Source organism: Phyllostomus discolor, chromosome 8 (assembly GCF_004126475.2).
Source record: "Phyllostomus discolor isolate MPI-MPIP mPhyDis1 chromosome 8, mPhyDis1.pri.v3, whole genome shotgun sequence".
Classification (NCBI taxonomy): Eukaryota; Metazoa; Chordata; class Mammalia; order Chiroptera; family Phyllostomidae; genus Phyllostomus; species Phyllostomus discolor.
Window position 1 is genome coordinate 41,534,595 of NC_040910.2, and position 18,169 is coordinate 41,552,763.

At 48.8% G+C, this 18,169-nt stretch overlaps 1 protein-coding gene across 1 annotated transcript in view; it reads right to left on the minus strand.

The window, feature by feature from the left end:
* The window catches only part of MUC16 (mucin 16, cell surface associated), a 63,800-nt gene extending 46,599 nt beyond the window's left edge, over nucleotides 1-17,201 (minus strand). The window contains exons 1-12 of the mRNA XM_036032288.1: nucleotides 14,602-17,201; nucleotides 13,212-13,336; nucleotides 13,065-13,132; nucleotides 10,716-10,888; nucleotides 8,829-8,864; nucleotides 8,538-8,603; nucleotides 7,785-7,915; nucleotides 7,634-7,701; nucleotides 5,563-5,735; nucleotides 3,496-3,531; nucleotides 611-646; nucleotides 331-411 (exon numbers count right to left, since the gene is read on the minus strand). Of these exons, the coding sequence (XP_035888181.1) occupies nucleotides 331-411; nucleotides 611-646; nucleotides 3,496-3,531; nucleotides 5,563-5,735; nucleotides 7,634-7,701; nucleotides 7,785-7,915; nucleotides 8,538-8,603; nucleotides 8,829-8,864; nucleotides 10,716-10,888; nucleotides 13,065-13,132; nucleotides 13,212-13,336; nucleotides 14,602-16,972 (3,364 nt within the window). The 5' untranslated portion in view covers nucleotides 16,973-17,201. The remainder of the gene's footprint in view (nucleotides 1-330; nucleotides 412-610; nucleotides 647-3,495; nucleotides 3,532-5,562; nucleotides 5,736-7,633; nucleotides 7,702-7,784; nucleotides 7,916-8,537; nucleotides 8,604-8,828; nucleotides 8,865-10,715; nucleotides 10,889-13,064; nucleotides 13,133-13,211; nucleotides 13,337-14,601) is intronic.
* Nucleotides 17,202-18,169: the final 968 nt, after the last annotated feature.

Here is an 18,169-nt window from a genome sequence, read left to right on the forward strand (position 1 = left end):
CGTGCCCCGTGATGTTTGCTGAGCTAAACATTCTGGAGCTCCCAGTGCTAGGTGCTGTTACACACATTTCCATTTAACCTTCACAGTGACCTTACAAAGTATTATTCCCACTTGTCAGGTAAGGAAACTGAGACACTGAGAGGGTAAGTAAATTGTCCAAGATCAACAGCTGGAGAGATGAGGAGGGCACAATCTCTGCTCTTGAGGAGTTTGGAACAGAGCAGAGGGTGCCCCTAACAGCTCCAGTTCCCTAAACAGCAGCTTTGCTCTGCAATTCCCAGTTCCCAGGTTTGGGGCTTCCTAGGGGCAGCTGGGAGGGGAGTCACCTACCTGTGGAGCTGGAGAAGGGGGCGGGCACCAGCGAGGTCCTTGGGAAGAGCGTGGAGGTCACAGCGGCTGAAGAGAATTGGTCTGGAGTAAGAATGGGGATGTGGGCGTGGCACGAGTGACTCTGTGCATCTTCCCTGTCCAGCCCAGGCCGCTGGTGTTCAGAAAGTGACTGAGACAGCCAGGTCGTCTGGTTGCCTCTCCCGCCAAGGCCCTGGGGTAGGGGATCAGCTGCTGTTCATGGGGCCTGAAGTGCCTGGCCATCAGCACCCTAAGTACTCACCGCTGGGGGTGGAGGCTGAGGTCCGATGGCTATAACCTGAAATGAGAACAGGAGACAGCACTGGGCACGAGCAGGGAGGGATGTCCAAGACACAGACTGAGGACCACAAGCTCTTACCCCACATGGAGGCTTCAAGTCTACACAGTTCAACAGTAATGATTCAGGGGCAAGTACATCTTGTTTCTAAAGGGCTGTGAAACCAAAGACCTAGTCCTTGCCTTCACAGGCTTGCAGTTTATTTGGGAAAATACCTACACCACCCTTTTGTGAACATGGGCTTGCTAACTACTCCTCAGGGTCTAGGGGGATTTTGAGATTGGCAAGGAGCTAGATAAAGAGACACACTCTTGAATTTCCGTTAGCATCAGCTAGAAGGATATTGTCATTCCTCCGTCTGCAGAAAGGTTTTTGTGCCTTGGGCAAGTGTATAAATCATTTCTCTGGAATGCACAGGTGCCAAGGAAAGAGAAGGATTTGCACACTTGGGGGTCTATGGGGGTTCTTGAGTTGCCAAAGGAGGTTGCTCTGGCAGAAGAACACACATAGGGGTCGAGTGGCAAACGGGAGAGTCCACATGCCCTCTGGGGAACAAAGGAACAAACACTGCATAATTCTAGTCACTGTTACGTGAGGTCCCTAGAGAAGTCAGTTCATGGACACAGAAAGTAGAATGGTAGTTGGCAGGGCCTGAGGGGAAAGGAAAATGGAGATTAAGTTTTAAAATGGTTTAGAGTTTCAGTTTTGCAAGATTAAAAGGTTCTGGAGGTTAGTTACATGACAATGTGAATATACTTAACACTATTGATCTATATACACTGAAACGGCATAGTTCTACGCCATTTCATCACATTGACCTATTAAAATGGCAAATTTATATTATGTATGTTTTACTACAATTAAAAAATTTTAAACCAATTGCATATATATATATATATATGCACACACACAGAGTTTACTCCTTTTAAAAACTCTTTTCTCTAATAGATTTATTGAAGGCAGGTCCCCCTCATGGAGCTATGTGTGAGTGAGTGGGGATAGGTAGATAAAGTTAAGATAGAAATCCCATATTTCTGACAAAATGGAACTAGGAAATGGAGCTTGTGTGGTCCAGAGAGGAGGGAGCTTATTGCCTCCTAAAACAAACAAACAAAAATAACAACAAATTCCCAAGAGGATAACAGCACCCACAGTACACACAAGCATAATTTATAATATCTAGAATACCATCCGAAATTATTTGACTCAAAAGAACCAGTAAAAAATCTACCCAATCAATGAGGGGAAGACAAGTAACAGGTGCAAGCGCCAAGGTGACCCAGGTGTTGGAATTAGCAGGTGCAGACTTTAATGCAGCTGTTAGAACTATGCTCCATGAGGTAAAGGTAAACACACTTGAAATAAGTGTACAGATAGACGTTCTCAGCAGAGGAAGGGAAACTTAAAAAAGAACCATATGGAAGTTGTAGAACTGAAACACACAGTATCTGAGATTAAAAAAACCAATTGATTGGCAGGATAGACATGATAGAAGAAAGGGTGATTTTTAAAGATATATTAACAGAAATTATCAAATCTGAAGAACAAAGAGAAAAAGCGATTTAAAAAATGAACAGAGCCACCCTGACTGGTGTGGATCAGTTAGTTGGGTGTCATCCCACAAAGCAAAAGCTTGCCGGTTCAATTCCCAGTCAGGGCACATACCTGGGTTGCAGTTGGTCCCTGGATGGGGTACATACAAGAGGCGACCAACTGCTGTTTCTCTCTCACATTAATGTTTCTCTCCCTCTCTTTCTCCCTCCCTTCCCCTCTCTCTAAAATAAACAAATTCTTTTTTTAAAAAATGAACAGAGCTGTAGGAACTTGTGGGACACTGTCCTTTCATTGGAGAAGCAGAGTAAGAGAAAGAGATTGGTGTGGAAAAAAAGGTGAAGAAATAGTGGCTGAAACTTCCACACATTACTGGAAAACTTACATTTTCAGATTCAGAAGCTTAGAAAATTCCAAACACTATAAACTCAAAACAAAAAAAGAAAAAAGAAAGAAAGAAACTAAAACCAAACAACAACAACAAAAACACCACATCCAGACACTGTATCTAAGGTGGTCTGGGAAGGTCTTTCAGAGAAGGTGATGGTGGACCTGAGATTCGAAAGGCAATAAGGTGCCAGGAAGAGCTGATCTTCAGCAAGGGCTAGCATCAGGGCCAGACGACGGTCAGGACACTAGAAGAACACACAGATATCTAATGTGGCCAACGTTTACACAGTGATGGAGAGAATAAGAGGACAGGCTGAGGCTCCCTGCGTGGTTCGCAGGGACCAAACTACACAGAGGTAAGGTTCTGTAGACCTCAAAGAGCAGGGTCCGCCCTGTAGAGCTGAGAATGGGTGATAGAGACGTGAAAGGTTCTGGAGAGAATGTGGAAGTTACTGGAGCTGAGGGAAAAAAAACATGGGAGAAAAAATTGAGTCCCATCCTGAAGGAATGAGGGGTGGAAGCTGTTCATTGGCATTTGGGCTTCTGTCTTGACTCAGAGCAAGACCTTGGGTGGGTGAGGGGCTGCTGTGAGTCTGGGGCTGGACACTTCGGAGGGGACACAAGTAGCTCCTCTCCTTAAGAATGCATTCTAGCCCTGGCTGATATAGCTCAGTGGATTGAGCGCGGGCTGGGAACCAAAGTGTCCCAGGTTCGATTCCCAGCCAGGGTACATTCCTGGGTTGCAGGCCATGACCCCCAGCAACCGCACATTGATGTTTCTCTCTGTCTCCCTCCCTCCCTTCCCTCTCTAGAAATAAATAAATAAAATCTTAAAAAAAAAAAAGAATGCATTCTGGGGAGTAGGGATCTGCTGGGCTCTGATCAACGTTTCAGTTTTGAATACTCACTGCTTGTGGCAGGGGTCCAGCTGCGATGGTTATAACCTGTAGGAAGGGAGAAAGAGTGAAGAAGTCCTGCTGGATGGGTAAGATTTAAGGAAGACGTAGATGGTAGACGTAGAAATAAAATACATTAACAAACTTTCTGAGGTTTGTAAATGAACAATAACGTCTACATTTCACTTGGTGGCCTTGTCCTTTGAAAATAATGATGAACATCATCACCATTATTATCGCCAAAATAAAAACACAGTAACAGCTGCCCATATTTATTGGGAATGTACTGTGTACCAGAAATAATGCCGCACACATTACCAGGGCAATGGGGCAAATTTATGAACTACTGTGTGTTCCAAGCCCTATCTGTCTTCTTTCAATCCATTAAGATGATTTCATCTGTGTTCTCTCAGCTTCTCTTTCTTCATAATATTTTATGATAGTATAATTTTATTTTTCTATCTTAGTTTCTGGTTTTTTGGTGATGGATAACAGACAAAATTGCAACAGCTTAGGAGAGTGGTGTGTGAAGGTAAAGTGTAGCGAGATGGAAAGGGGAAAGCACATGTGCTGGGAGATACTGGGGAAGCTTGGGAGATAGGGCCGGGTAGTGAAAAAGAGGAGACTTGGAGGGCAGGTGGATGGTGTAAAACCTGGAGCATGAAAGAAATTGGGGAAAATGGAATTTTTCGTGAGTATTCCTCGAGGTCATGGATTGCATCTCCTTTGATGCTCTGTGAGAGAGGTGAGTAAAGACTGGACCCAGAGGAGCCCTGGGATTTTCTTGGGTTATTGTTGAATAATCTCATTTGATTTTCAGGACGGTCCTGCCTGGTTTGTATGTTTATTCTATAAATGGGACATTAGCACCGAGAGAGGTTCCACGACTTGCTCAGCATCACACAAAACAGGCATCTGTCACTCACCAAGTCCCATACTATTAACCACTGCTTTAAGTTGGTCCCAGTCCTGAAGTTAACTCTTCTATGGACACAGAGCAGGGTGTGCTGTTGTCAGTACAAATATGTTTCAAGCCACATATAAAAGGAATTACTAAGCTGATATACAGGGTAAATAACTAATCAAGCACTAGGTTAGAATGTTAGACTAGGGTCATTAATGCCCCTTCCTGTTCTGAGATTTGAGCTTTCTCTGTGTGAATGGTCTGCAGTGTGGCCTTGTGGCTAGGAACTTGGAGTTTAGATTCAGTATGGAGTTCAAATCTTGACTCTGCCGATGCATTATGACTGGGCTATTTTGGGCAAATGACCTCCTGTCTGAATGCATGATGTCTCTCTAAAAATGCATATTATAACTCACAAGGTTTAGAGTCAGGTTAATAGGTGATAATACAAATGAAAAGCTTGTCACCATTCCTGGCACATAAGAACCTTTGGTGAGAACTGACCACTATTATAGTTATTCTCAGTGCTGGCATTGCTGTTAGGGGAATTGAGGCCAACCTTCATGGTGTGCTTGCTAAGTGTGGTATTGTTCCATGGGCAGTTTCATGAGTGTCATTCTGGCCAGCCCATGGAAACACAGAAAATGGCTGTAAGTTGTCACCATGGAGAGAGTGAGGTCGAGTGAGGGCTGGGCTGGGCACTGCTGCCCCCTGGGGAAGGCGTAGCTGCAAGGCCTGCATCACACACTTCCGTCTCTCAAGTCTGCGTGATCCTGTTGGGCTCTGACAGGAGGAGAAAACACCTTTCCAGGTAGTAAAAAAGGAAAGAAAATCGACCTCCTGTGGTGTGTGATGCACTAAAAAATGAGACCCCAAGGAAATGCTAGGTTTGTACCAGATCTGTGAATCTCCGTATAGCAATTTCTCAACCTCAACATTGTTGACATTTTGGTTTAGATGTTTCCTGATGGGGGACTGCCTGGCACGTGGTGGGATCTTTAGCAGTGCCCTTAGCGTCTACCCACCAGATGTCATTAGCATTCCTCCAGTCATCACATGAAAATGTCTCTGGACGTTGCCCAATGTACCCTGCCAGTGGAACCACCTCCAGCTGAGAACTACTGGTGTAGAGACAGGGGACCACAGGAGACTCCAGCTGCAGTACAGATGCTCACCATTGACATAGAGACTGTCTCTGTCCAGGGTGTAGGTGCCCAGCAGGGTGACACCATGGGTCAGCCAACTCAGCTCCTGGTACAACTCTTCTGTGTCCAGTCCAGGGCCCATGGGGTCAGGATGGTAGGTGCAGACGATGTCCACTCCAGTTGTTTCCCCATCCTTCTCAGTCCTGGGGTGGTGGTGGGGTTAGGGAAATACGGACATTCAAAGATATGGGAGAGTCATATACTTTACTCAAATCTTTCCTTCAGATTGACCTATCCCCGCAAGTTATATGATATTCCTCATTATTGGGTCTTCACTGGTTTCTCGGGCATGGTCTTTTTTGGGTGCTATTCATCTAGGCACCTTCCCACTCCATAAAGTGGCTGATCTGCGGGGCTTCATCCGCAGGCAACTTCTACTCTCTTGCCTCTCATTCTTTTGGGGTCATTGTTTTATCTACCAATTTTATTACCATGAGGTCTTATTTCATTCTGTCTGGCCAAGACCCCTCCCCTGAGCTCCAATAGCTTTAGGATGTCCTTCAGACCTCTTGGATTCCAAATATATCGAATTAAGCTTATCATCATCCCTCCTAAAAGCACACAACCTGCTCATCCTCCCATGTTTCCATATCCATGACAGAGACAGAGATGTAAGAGGCTTCCTGAACCTTCTGCCATCTTTTCTGCCTCCATCCAAGCAATATCCAGGTCTGGCCCAACATGTCACTGGTCTCACCTCCTGTCCCATCATCACTTGAAATTTTTCCATCCCCAACTCTACCAGTGTTCAACTTAGAATAAATGATGTCATGTCAGGGTTCTGCTTACAACTCCATGTTTCCCCACGGTTCTGAATAAGTATAACTGATACTATGGGACACCTACTAGTTGCTCCATTTTTACATTTGCTGTCTTTTTTAAATCTTTACAGCAACTCTGTGAGATCAATGCTGATATGATTCCCACTTCATAATTGAGGAAACAAAGTCATAGAGATGTTAAAGAACTTCCAGAACCTCACAAGGCTTGAAATAGAATGTGACTTCATGCATCTGGACATGGAGACCATTAGTGCTCAGCCTTTTGCTGTGCAGAATACTATGAAAACTCCTTCATGTACCTTTAACCCCAGCTCCAACCCGAAGGCTTGATGTTATCCACTTCTCAAAACTCATCACGTAATTTACCTGTCACTCACTCAGTCACACTCCTATGCACCCATCTGTCTGCTTGGCCACTGCCCCAGTCAATCTACTTCCTCCCTCCTCTTTTCTCCCTTCCTTTCTTCCTCCCTCCCTCCCTCCCTCCCTTCCCTCCTTCCTTCCTCTCTTTTTTCTTTTATTCAATCACTATTTTCCTTCACTGTACTCTTCAATTTCACAGAATTTCTCTCATGCACCAGGATATTTCTCACATCGGCCCCATTACTTAAGCTACACTACCCCTTGAAATACCTTTGCTAATATTTCTTCCACTTGACTGTCAAAATGAACCTCAGGCACCACCTTCCTCAGACAGCCTCCACTCTACTCCCCAGGCTGAGCTAAAAGTCCATTCCTTGGGCTCCTATGGCTCCTGTGTGATGCTTTATCATTGCACTAACCCCATTTATATGATGTGTGTGTGTGTGTTGTTTAAGTTTATGTATTTAGTTTTTAATGTTTTTATTGTTGACACTATTACAGGGGTCCCCCATTTTCCCTATATGGTGGATGTGGGCACCTTGAGGAAAGAGCCTGTGACTGGTTCTCTCAGTGCCCAAAGCATCTGTCACAGGGTGTTACCTGAAGGTGTCTCTTTTCATGTTTGTTAAGGAGTCAGTGATGCATCTTCTGATCACTGAGCATGAATGCTCTGTGGATCTGCTTATGTAAATAATTGAAGACCTTTGACAGGCACCTCTTTCAGGAAGCCCCCCTCTGATGCGCTCAGTCAGAAGCAATGCCTTCCAAATCTGAATCCCTGCAAGGCCCTCATCATTTATGATTCTTGCTTTGTAGTTGTCATGTTCAGGTTCTCACCTTCCAGTGAGCTTGCCCATGACAATGCCCTTCATATGTGTTAGGAAGGACAGTCTTACCTCAGCTGGGCCAGTCTGCAACCAGAATACAGAAGGCCAATGCTGGTGTTCTTGAACAAAGGACCAAGCTGGAGAGGAGGAGAGGGAGGTAAGCTGAAGATGCTGGGTGGGACAGGGAGGAAGACCAGGGTAGGCATTGGTGGGCTCTTACCAGGTGATTCAAAACCCTCTCTGTGGAGTTGAACTTTGCAGAGCCTGGGTGCCTCATGTCTGGGGTATACAGCATATTGGTGATGGTGAAATTGAGGGTGAAAGGCACTGGGGCTGGGCCCACATCTGCAGCTGGAGGGAAGGAGAGAGGAAACCCATCACAATCTTAGGCCTGAGCTGTGTATGGGTGAAGTGTTTTCTCTCAGTCTATAGTGTCCAGTTGTTGAAGCCTGAGATATCCTATTGGGGTGTCCTCCCTCCTCAGCCAGCCGAGGGGGAGGCGAACCTTCATGCTAGATGTGTGACATCAGCTCCAAAGGGAACCTCAGCCCTAACATCCAAGAGTGTTCAAAGGCTGACAAGTTGTGGGCACTGGTGGGAAGAGGAGGTGCCGAGATTTTTTGTGCTCAGCCTTGGGCCACAAAGACTTGAGCAGTCTAAAAATCTAAATCATAGTGATTGCCACGAAGGAAATGGTGTTCTGAGCAAGAGCACACTGAGCTGAGACTAGAGGACAAGGAGGAACCAGACACACTGAGTTCTAAGAACAAGTAAGTACAAAAGCCCTGAGGATGGAAGGATGTCTGGGCCCTGCAGGAAGAGAATGAGGCTGCTGTGGCCAGAGGTTAGGGAGTGAGGGAGAGAATGGGACAGGTGCTCTGGGTGGGCATCACAGTCCAGATTGTGCAGAAATTCATCAGCCACAGAATGATGAGAGGTGAGGTCCAATGGAACTCAGAGGTTTGATTCCTACCTGTAGAGCTGGGGGTGGGGCTCTCAGATGCTGGGGGTCCTGGAGAGAATGTGGAGGTCACCAGGGCTGAAAGAAAATACAGTATGAATAAAAATCGTTGAGCCCTATCATGAAGCAATGAGAGGGTACAGCTGTTCATGGAACTTGGCATCTTTCATCTGAGGCTTCTGGTGGGCTGCAGGTACTCAGGGGCTGACAACCCGGAGGATGGGGTACAGTTTCCTTTTGGGGACTAGGTTTGGGGAGGAAGGGTCCCAGAGACATAAAGATATCCAGGCCCTCGTTACTCACTGCTAGTGGTGGGGATCCAGTACCGATGGTTGTAACCTGCAGAGAGGCACAGAGGAAGAGTGAGAGGGAGGGAGGAGGTTAAGAAGGGCATGAAGGGTAGAAGTAGAAACACAAGCACACAACCCCGTCCCCCCGAGTACTTTCTCTGAGGCACATCAGTCAATAATGACAGTGCTCTTTATGAGTTAACTGACTCACTACTCTGCTAATGATAATTTCATTCTTGTTACCATTAACCACAAAGGCAATAATGATCTTGTGGGGGTTACTAAGTGCCTGGAAGAACAGCAACCTTATCAAATGAATAACAGGGACAACAATTTTATGAGTGTTTCCAGCCTCATTTGTGTTCTCTTTATCTAATAACTATAGTTTTGTCTTTGAGTTTTTCCCACTACCCAACTCTCCAAAGACAGCCTGATCTGTGATGATGTAGTTCTCAGACTTCTGTAATGTTGAATCGAGATAATAAAAGACAAAGATGGAGATGGGGAAAGGGGTGGGGAGAGAGAGCAAGAAAGAGAGAGGGGGGCTTGTGGAAGGAAGAGAGACTGGATATCATTCAGAGACTATAAAGTTGAAAAATAAGAAGAAAAAGAGGATTTTGATAAGTACGGTTCTGAATCATGAACTGGATCCTCTTTGATGCTTGGAAGTAATGCAAGCAAAACTTTGACTTATCTTATATTTGGTGATCTGACTGGGTTTCTTAAAATGGAACTTACCTCTGAGACTGGGCCAAGTAGAGCCATGTGACTTACTTGGGTTATTCAGGTTTTGTCTTATTGGACTCTCACAATAATCTTAGCTGGCTTTTCTTTAAAAAAAAAAAAAAAATCCCATCCAGAAAGGACATTGGAGCTTACAGAGGTCTCATGGCCCAGGGCTGCGCAGTGAGATAAAGGCAGGGCCAGGGCTCGAATGAATCAAGATCTGTAATTCACCGAAGCCCACACAGGTAATGACTGCTTCTAAGTAAACTCCAAGGACTCATGAAATCCAATACAAGTTTTAATCCAGGTGATAAGAAAATGTCCACGGTGATATAATGGGGACAACATTAGTCAAGCTTTACATTAAATTTTTATATTAGAGGCCCATTGGTCTGCCTCTCTGTTCTGAGGTTTGAGGCTTGTTCTTGCTGGCTTGGTCTGCAGTGCAGCCTAGAAGTTAGGGGGCCTGGGTTTCAGAGCCAGTTTAGAGTTTGATTCTTGACACTACTGCTTACATTAATTATCTGATCTTGAGAAAGTGGATTCCCCTCCCTGAGCCTTGTTTTCTCCTCTGTAGGATACACACGATACCTTCAAGAGTGTCGGGCAGGGTTAGTAATACACAGTGCATGTAGCATTCTGGGTCATAGGAACCCCTCAGTAAACACTAGCTTTTAGTGTTGATGTTATTGTAGGTGTTTTCGTAGGTGCTGCTGCTAAGAGTGTGTCTGCAAAGGAATTTATTGCTAGATGCACTACTAACACTTTGTCATTTGTGTGTCAGGCGGGATGCAGTTCCAACTGGCCCTTGGAGAATGAGGGAGGGCATGAGCTGTCCGAAGGAGGTGAAAGGAGCAGGCTGGTCACTGCACTGGGAACCCACGGGTTCTTGCGTTGACTGCTGTGGGCTTGCTCTACCCTCTTCCTTCCTTGCTCTCTGCCTGCTCCATTCGGGCTTCTGTGAATGGTAACTGGGGTGAAGAAGACTAAAGGCAACTTTAGTTGCCTTATTTCCAGACCTTAAAAGGTGCCTTTTAGCTGTTACAAAGGGAGATACCTGAGCCCCCATGGGAATTCTGGGAGTGCAGAGAAACCTGGGTACATAGGGAGATGCACTTCAAGGAGACCCCATGTGGGAGCAGGAGGAGATCCTGCCTGCAGCAGCAAGCCTCACCACTGACAAAAAGACTATTCCTGTCCAGGGTATAGGGGCCCAGCCGAGTGACGCCGTGGGTCTGCTGGCTCAGCTCCCAGTACAGCCGCTCTCTGTCCAGCCCGGAGCTGGTGGGACCCAGGCGGTGGGTGCAGACCACATCCACTGTGGTGCTTGTTCCCTCTTTTTCAGACCTGGGGAAGGAGGGACATGGGAATCGAGACATGTGGGCAGTGAGTACGCTGGAGCATGTGGTGCCCCTGCGTGTTCACATCAGCACTCTTCCCTGGGCTTCATATGCTTTCTGAAGCACATCTTTTTCTCTCTGATGGGAGGATCCAGACCCCCCACCTCCTTAAATGCAGAGTTTTACAGGTTACTACAGCTAGGAGTAGATAATGTTCTTCTAGTCCTCATTATCTTTTTATTAATTGGTTGAAGCTCATTGTTTCAACTACCAGCCCCCAGGCACTCCCTGTTCATTTGAGAAGGTAAATGCAGATGGTGTCACTTTAGTAGTAGCTTAGTCCTGGTTGTGTCATGGGGTTGGAGGTGTGGGACCCCCAGGAGAAAAACTCTGAGGATCCTGGCACTAGGCAGCATGTGGAAGCGAAAGCAAGAGGACTGGAGACCTTGGGATAGGCATGTGATTGCCCCTGGGGCCAGTTGTGACACTGAGCAATAACCATCACTGAACCTGAGAGGTGGGACTTTCATCTCAAGGTGGCAGATCTCAAGGTGGCAGATCTCAAGGTTGAGGTCAGCCCTTTGGGAATATGTTTTGAGCAGGCAGACAAGTTCAGAGGAAAATGAGGAAAATGAGTTAAGAAGCAACTAGGTCAACTGGTTCAAAAATTACTTTGTCTTGAATTTAAGCTGACCCTCAAGTGTTCCACTCAAAGTGGAGGCTTTACAGGTAGGAGAAGGAACCTCTTCTGCCTTTGCCTGTGTTCAGGCAACCTTGCCAGAGCTCAGGTCCATTTGAGAGTTTTAAGATTGCAGTGTACCCTGCTGGTCCTCAACTTTTGATTTGTTTCTCCCTTTGCTTCAGTAAGACTTTCTTTGGGAAATCTCGCCCTCTTTCAGGGGAATAAACAGCGTGCACAGTTTGTCTCCAGTAGCGTAGATGTGAGCTGGGACTGGGACAGTGTCAAGGACTCTGGGAACCCAGTTGGTAACCAGGCTACACCAGCTGGAACTATGAGACCCCATTAGTGGACCCCTCACAATGGGGCAGGCATTGTGATGAAGGATGAACAGCTCCAAGAGTAAGGCACTGTTATTATCACCATTTTATAGATACTGTGAATGGAGATAAGACAGGTTATGTGACTTGTCTGAAGTCACACAGCTAGCAAATGGAAGAGCAGGGGTTTGAACTCAGGCACTTTGGATCCACAATGTTGCACTGCCTCTCAGCAAAGGCCCAAGTAGCTGTGATGGACCAGGGTATGGAGGGCCAAGAGAAAAGAGAAGTAGGATATCTTAGGTGTTGGGAACTTCCCTGCTGGTTTCAGAAGCTGTAATGCCCCATGGCTAAGGCTGAGTAAAGGACCTTGGGACCATAAGCCACTTAGGAGAAAAAGCTTATCTTCCTTGTAGGGGTACCACCTCTGCCCCCTTTCTCTTCACCCTGCTTTTCCCCCAGTGGATGACTGGTTAGCCAATGACGGGTAAGATTTCTCAAAAGAGGGACGACCTAAGACAGGCATGGTCTTGAAGGCACCCTCAGGGAGGGACTTGAGGGCTATAGAAAAAGGGGGCGATGGACTCTTGTCCCTAGTCTTTGACATAGCCTGAGTCCTCATTCTATCTGCAAGAAGTCTCCTAATCTCTTGGCTGCCTTACTTCCCCTGCCCTACTTAAGCCTGAAACAATGCCTTAAGCCTAAAACAATGCTGGAGGTGGGTGCAGCTCTGTGCTAGAAAGGGTGGGTTCCCTAGGGCAATCAGGCCTAAGAGAATGCATAAAATCCTATGAAACATACTATGCTAATACCCTCAATTTAAATGATAAGGGTCTAAGCAGGAAGTGAGTTTGTTCCCCAAAGTTTTATGGCCCTTTAACTATCTGACCCTGACTCAGAATAAGCCCTCAGAGTTCTTTGAATTTATCTATTGTTTAATCATTTTTGCCTGACAATGATTGATGAGCTTTACATATACACCCTGTATTCCTATGCAAATTGAACCCAGTAAAAGCTTGTCAAGGCAAGGGCTGAGGTTCTCTCCCCTTGAGAGAGAAGCTGAGCTGTCCCTTTTCCTCCACAGGACTCGGTAGTCTGTGTGAATTTGTCTCGTTTCATCCATAATGCCACAGACCCCAGGAGCCGGGATCCGCCCCACTTAGGTTCTTTAGAGGAGGACTTACCTGAGCGAGGCCAGTCTGCAGCCAGCATAGAGGGAACCAATGCTGCTGTTCTTGAACAAGGGCCCCAGCTGGGAAGGAATGAGAGGGAGATGAGCAAGAGGGACCAAGACAGCAGGGTGCGGAGGGGTGCTAGTGGGGTGCTCTTACCAGTTGCTGCAAGTATCTCTCGGTGGCATTGAATATCTCAGAGCCCAAGTTTCCCATGTCCTCCCTGTAGCGCAGGTTGGTGATGGTGAAGTTGACAATAAAAGGCATCAGCAAAGGAATGGTGGCTGCAGTGAAGGGGGAGAGTAAAGTGAGGCCAGTCTGAGTCAGGCCTAGGACACAGGTGGGAGGGAGGCTCTGAGGACGTGCCTTCCTTCACTCCAGAGCCGAGTGGGGCCTGGCCTGGGCTGTCCTCCTTGAGATACCTCATGAGCAGTCACTGTCCAAGACCCCCTCACACAGGGTGACCAACCATCCCAGTGTCCCCTGGATCATGTGGGTTTCTGCATGCAGACTCTCAATTTAGAAGTGCGACTGTCCTGGGGAAACTCAGAGAGGCGTTGGTCAGCCTATGCTTACTTCTCCTTGTCTCTTACCATTTCAGCACAAGCCAGCACCTGCATGCCTGTGTCCTGGGGAAATTATCAAGCCCGGCAGTGATGGTTGGGAGATGGAGGGTTAAATGCCCCAGCTGCCTCACCCTCACACGGGATGCCTGTAAGTTGTGTGTGGCATGCATCCCCCTTCCAGCCTTCAGGACAGGTGTCTGTTGTTGAACCTGCCCCGTTTGCAGTGCTTTGTCATGGCAGCTCCGGCAAACCGATACAGCGGGTGACCCAACCATTCCTCTTTAATGAAGCAGGCCCTACTAATGTCGTCAATAGGCTCTGCAACTTTAAGTGAACCAACACGTAACAAAACCAATTTCACAATAGGCTAATTGATATAAAGAAGAGTTAAGTTCATACAATTTATCACCACTGTTATAACAAAAATTGGTGTTATTTGGTACCTGCTGTATATACCCCAAAGAATTGAAACAGGGACTCAGATGGATCATTGTACATCCGTGTCCATAGCAGCATGAGTCATCATAGTCAAGGGTGGAAAAAGCCTGGTTTAGCATCAGCAGATGAATGAATAGATAAAATGTGGTCTCCACAAAATGGAGTATTATTTATCCATCAACAGGAATGAAGTTCTGGTACATGCTAGAGCACAGAGGAATTGTGAAAACATCATGCTGACTAAGATAAGCAAGATACAAAAGGGCAGAGATATTGTATAATTTCTCTCATGTGAGATATCTGTAACAGGGAAATTCATGGAGACAATAAGCAGACTGGAGGCTACCAGGGACTGGGGGTGGGGTAGGGAAAGGAGAGTCATTGCCTGATGGATACACAGGTCCTGTCTGGGTGATAAAATGTTACAGGAATAGACAGTGGTGATGGTCACACAACAGTGTGGACATAATTAATGCCACCGAATTGTATATGCAAAAGGTTAAACTATACATGATAGGTAGACAGAAGAAGAAAGTTATTCTTACTTGTTCCTGAAGTCACACTCGCATAGGATGACACAGACATCTCAGGTGTGGTCACAGGGACAAAGGAACTTTCGGACAGTATACTCAAAGTGGCTGTCGTCTTGGCCATGGTGGGGCCTGAACCTGTAACAGCTAATTTAGGGGTCTCAAGACTTGTAGTTTTCAGGGTGGTTCTTGGACTTGATCCTTCATGACTGGTTTTAGATGTAATCAAGGTCACAGGGCTAAGTGTCACAGTCTGGGAAAACTCTGGGAGTCCAACTGGGGTGGAAGGGGGAGAGGTTTGTGTGGTCCAGGAAGTTACAGTATAAGGCTCAGCGGTACTTGCAGGGCTGCTGGCAGGCTCCAGAACACCCGGGGAAGTATGCAGAGCTGGAATGCCTGTGCCGGCCTCTGATGCAGGGCTGGTGGCCGGAAAACCTGTGGACTCTGATGAACCACGGAAAAAAGTTGAGGCTGAAACAGCTGTACTGTGGTCTGTCTCACGATGGGTGGAAAGAGGGGCTGTACCCAGAGGAACACGGAGTGAGGCCGTTGCAACCGGATTGACCCTGCTGGCCTCATTCACAAGTGTGGTGAAGAGCGAGGACACTGCTTTCGGGGGAACAAGGGAAACTGTCTCTGTCGGAACAAACCCACTAACCTCCCATCCACGGCGGGTGGATAGTGAGGCTGTGATATCTGGTAAATGGGGAAAAATAGTGGAAGCAGGAAAACTTGTGTTTCTCCCTGCAGAGGGGCGGGTGAGCAAACAGGGTGTAGTGCCTGGTTCACAAGGAGAAGGAGATACAGTAGCGATGTTGGAATCGATATCAGGAATACTGCCCTGTGAGGTCACTTTGTCTGGTACACTAGATGACTCTATCACCGTTGCAGAGTCAGAACTGACTTCTGTCCCAGAGGCACTGAAAATTGACGGTGTGTGTTCTGACTCACCTAGAAAAACACTGGAGGTTGAATGGTGAAATGTTCGGCTGGAATCTGCCAAATGGGTGACTACTGAAACAAAGGTGTCTGGCTCAGGAGGGGACACAGTCAGAGTTGGGACAGCTGACCTTGCTTCCGTGTCCAACGGGGTGGCCCGTGAGGCCGTGGTCTCCAGATGAAGCTGGGAAGTGGTCAAAGTTGCAGCAGTGGGGCCCGTCTCCGATCCAGAACTAGTGGCCTGGGACGTCACCGCCCCTGGTGCCACAGTTTCCACAGTCCTACCGGGAAGAGCTGAACTGGCTTCTGCCCCGGCACTAGCGGCCACGGAGGGTGCACTGTCTGATTCACCGTGGGAGACACTGGAAGTGCTTTCGGGAGAAACTGTGCTGGACTCTGCAGGATGGGGGACCAAGGAGACTGCTGTGTCGGCTTCGTGCAGGGGCTCGGTGCGAGTTGAGAAAGCCCTTGTGGCTTCTGTTCCAGAGCTAGTGGCCAGGGAGGTGGCCGTGCTGGGTCCATCGAGCGGGACACTCGTCGTTGGAGGGGCTGAACTGGCTTCTGCCCCAGGACTGGTGGCTGTTGAAGATGTGACGTCTGATACGGTGTGGGAGAAATTCGGCGTCTCTCTGGAAACCGAGGCGCCGGTCTCCGGTGAATGGGCCCGTGGGGCTGTTGTGTCTGGCCCGCGAGGGGAAGCAGTCCCAGCTGGAACAGTGGAACTGGCTTCTGCTGCGGGATGGGTGCCCCACGAGGCTGCTGTCTCCGGTCCGGGTGGGGAGTCAGTCAGAGTTGCAGAAGTTGTACCAGTCTCGGCCCCAGAACTGCTTACCTGTGAGAGGTCCGCCCCCGATACACCAGGGGAAAAGGCCAAAGTGGAAATGACTGGACTGGTCTGTGCCCCGGGACGGGTAACCGAGGAGACTGTTGTGTCTGGCTCACGGGGGGACAAAGTCAGAGTTGGGTCAGCTGACCTGGCTTCCGTTTCCGAATGGGTGGCCCGGGAGGCTGTGGTCTCCAGATGAACTTGGTCACTGGGCAAAGTTGAAGCGCCCGTGGTGGTCTCTGCCCCAGGACCAGCGGCCTGTGAGGTCACCACCCCCGGTAGAAGCGTTTCGACAGTCCTCCCTGGAAGGGCTGAAACGGCTTCTGCGCCAGCACTAGTGGCCGTCCAGGGTGCAGGGCCTGGTCCACTGTTGGACACAGTGGACGTGCCTTTGGGAGAAAACGGGCTGGTGTCTGAAGACTGGGTGACCAAAGAGACGCTTGCACCTGGATCCTGAGGGGAGGCAGTCAGAGGTGGAAGAGCCGAACTGGCTTCTGGGGAGTCTGGCTCGTGTGGGAAATCGGTCGGAGTTGGAAAGGTGGCACTGGTCTCTGCCCCAGCACTGGGGACAAGGGAGCTCACTCCTCCTGACACAGCCGGGGAGCCCGTCCTAGTTGGCATGGCTGAAACAGTCTGTGCTGCAGGATGGGTCACCCCTGAGGCTGTGGTTGCCTCTTCGTGAGGAGAGAGAGTCCGGGGTGGAGTGACCGCAGTGGCATCTGTGCCAGAACTAGGGACCTGTGAGGCCACCAGACCTGGTGCCCCAGAGGATACAGGTGTATCTGGGTCAGCTGGACTGGCGTCTGTTCCGAGGCTGGGGGCCGCCGTTGGGGCGGTGCTGTCCGAGTGACTATGGAAACCCTGGTAGCTGCCCTGTGGACGGTGGAGCTGGACTCCGCGGGACGGGTGACTGAGGAGGTGTCTGGATCTGACTCACCAGTGGAAACAGTCCGCGTCACAAAAGTTGTGCCGGCCTGGGCCCCGGGACTAGTGACCGGGGAGGTGGCCAGGGAGGGTACATCGCGCGGGACTGTCCCTGTTGGAAGGGCTGAACTGGCTTCTGCCCCGGGACTGGTGGCTGTTGAAGGTGTGGTGTGTGATTCACTGTGGGAAACGGTGGGAGGTGTTTGGGACACAAGAAGGCCGGGCTCTGAAGGACGGGTGACCATGGACGCTGCTGTGTCTGGCTCAGGAGGGGACACAGTCAGAGTTGGGACAGCTGACCTTGCTTCCGTGTCCAACGGGGTGGCCCGTGAGGCCGTGGTCTCCAGATGAAGCTGGGAAGTGGTCAAAGTTGCAGCAGTGGGGCCCGTCTCCGATCCAGAACTAGTGGCCTGGGACGTCACCGCCCCTGGTGCCACAGTTTCCACAGTCCTACCGGGAAGAGCTGAACTGGCTTCTGCCCCGGCACTAGCGGCCACGGAGGGTGCACTGTCTGATTCACCGTGGGAGACACTGGAAGTGCTTTCGGGAGAAACTGTGCTGGACTCTGCAGGATGGGGGACCAAGGAGACTGCTGTGTCGGCTTCGTGCAGGGGCTCGGTGCGAGTTGAGAAAGCCCTTGTGGCTTCTGTTCCAGAGCTAGTGGCCAGGGAGGTGGCCGTGCTGGGTCCATCGAGCGGGACACTCGTCGTTGGAGGGGCTGAACTGGCTTCTGCCCCAGGACTGGTGGCTGTTGAAGATGTGACGTCTGATACGGTGTGGGAGAAATTCGGCGTCTCTCTGGAAACCGAGGCGCCGGTCTCCGGTGAATGGGCCCGTGGGGCTGTTGTGTCTGGCCCGCGAGGGGAAGCAGTCCCAGCTGGAACAGTGGAACTG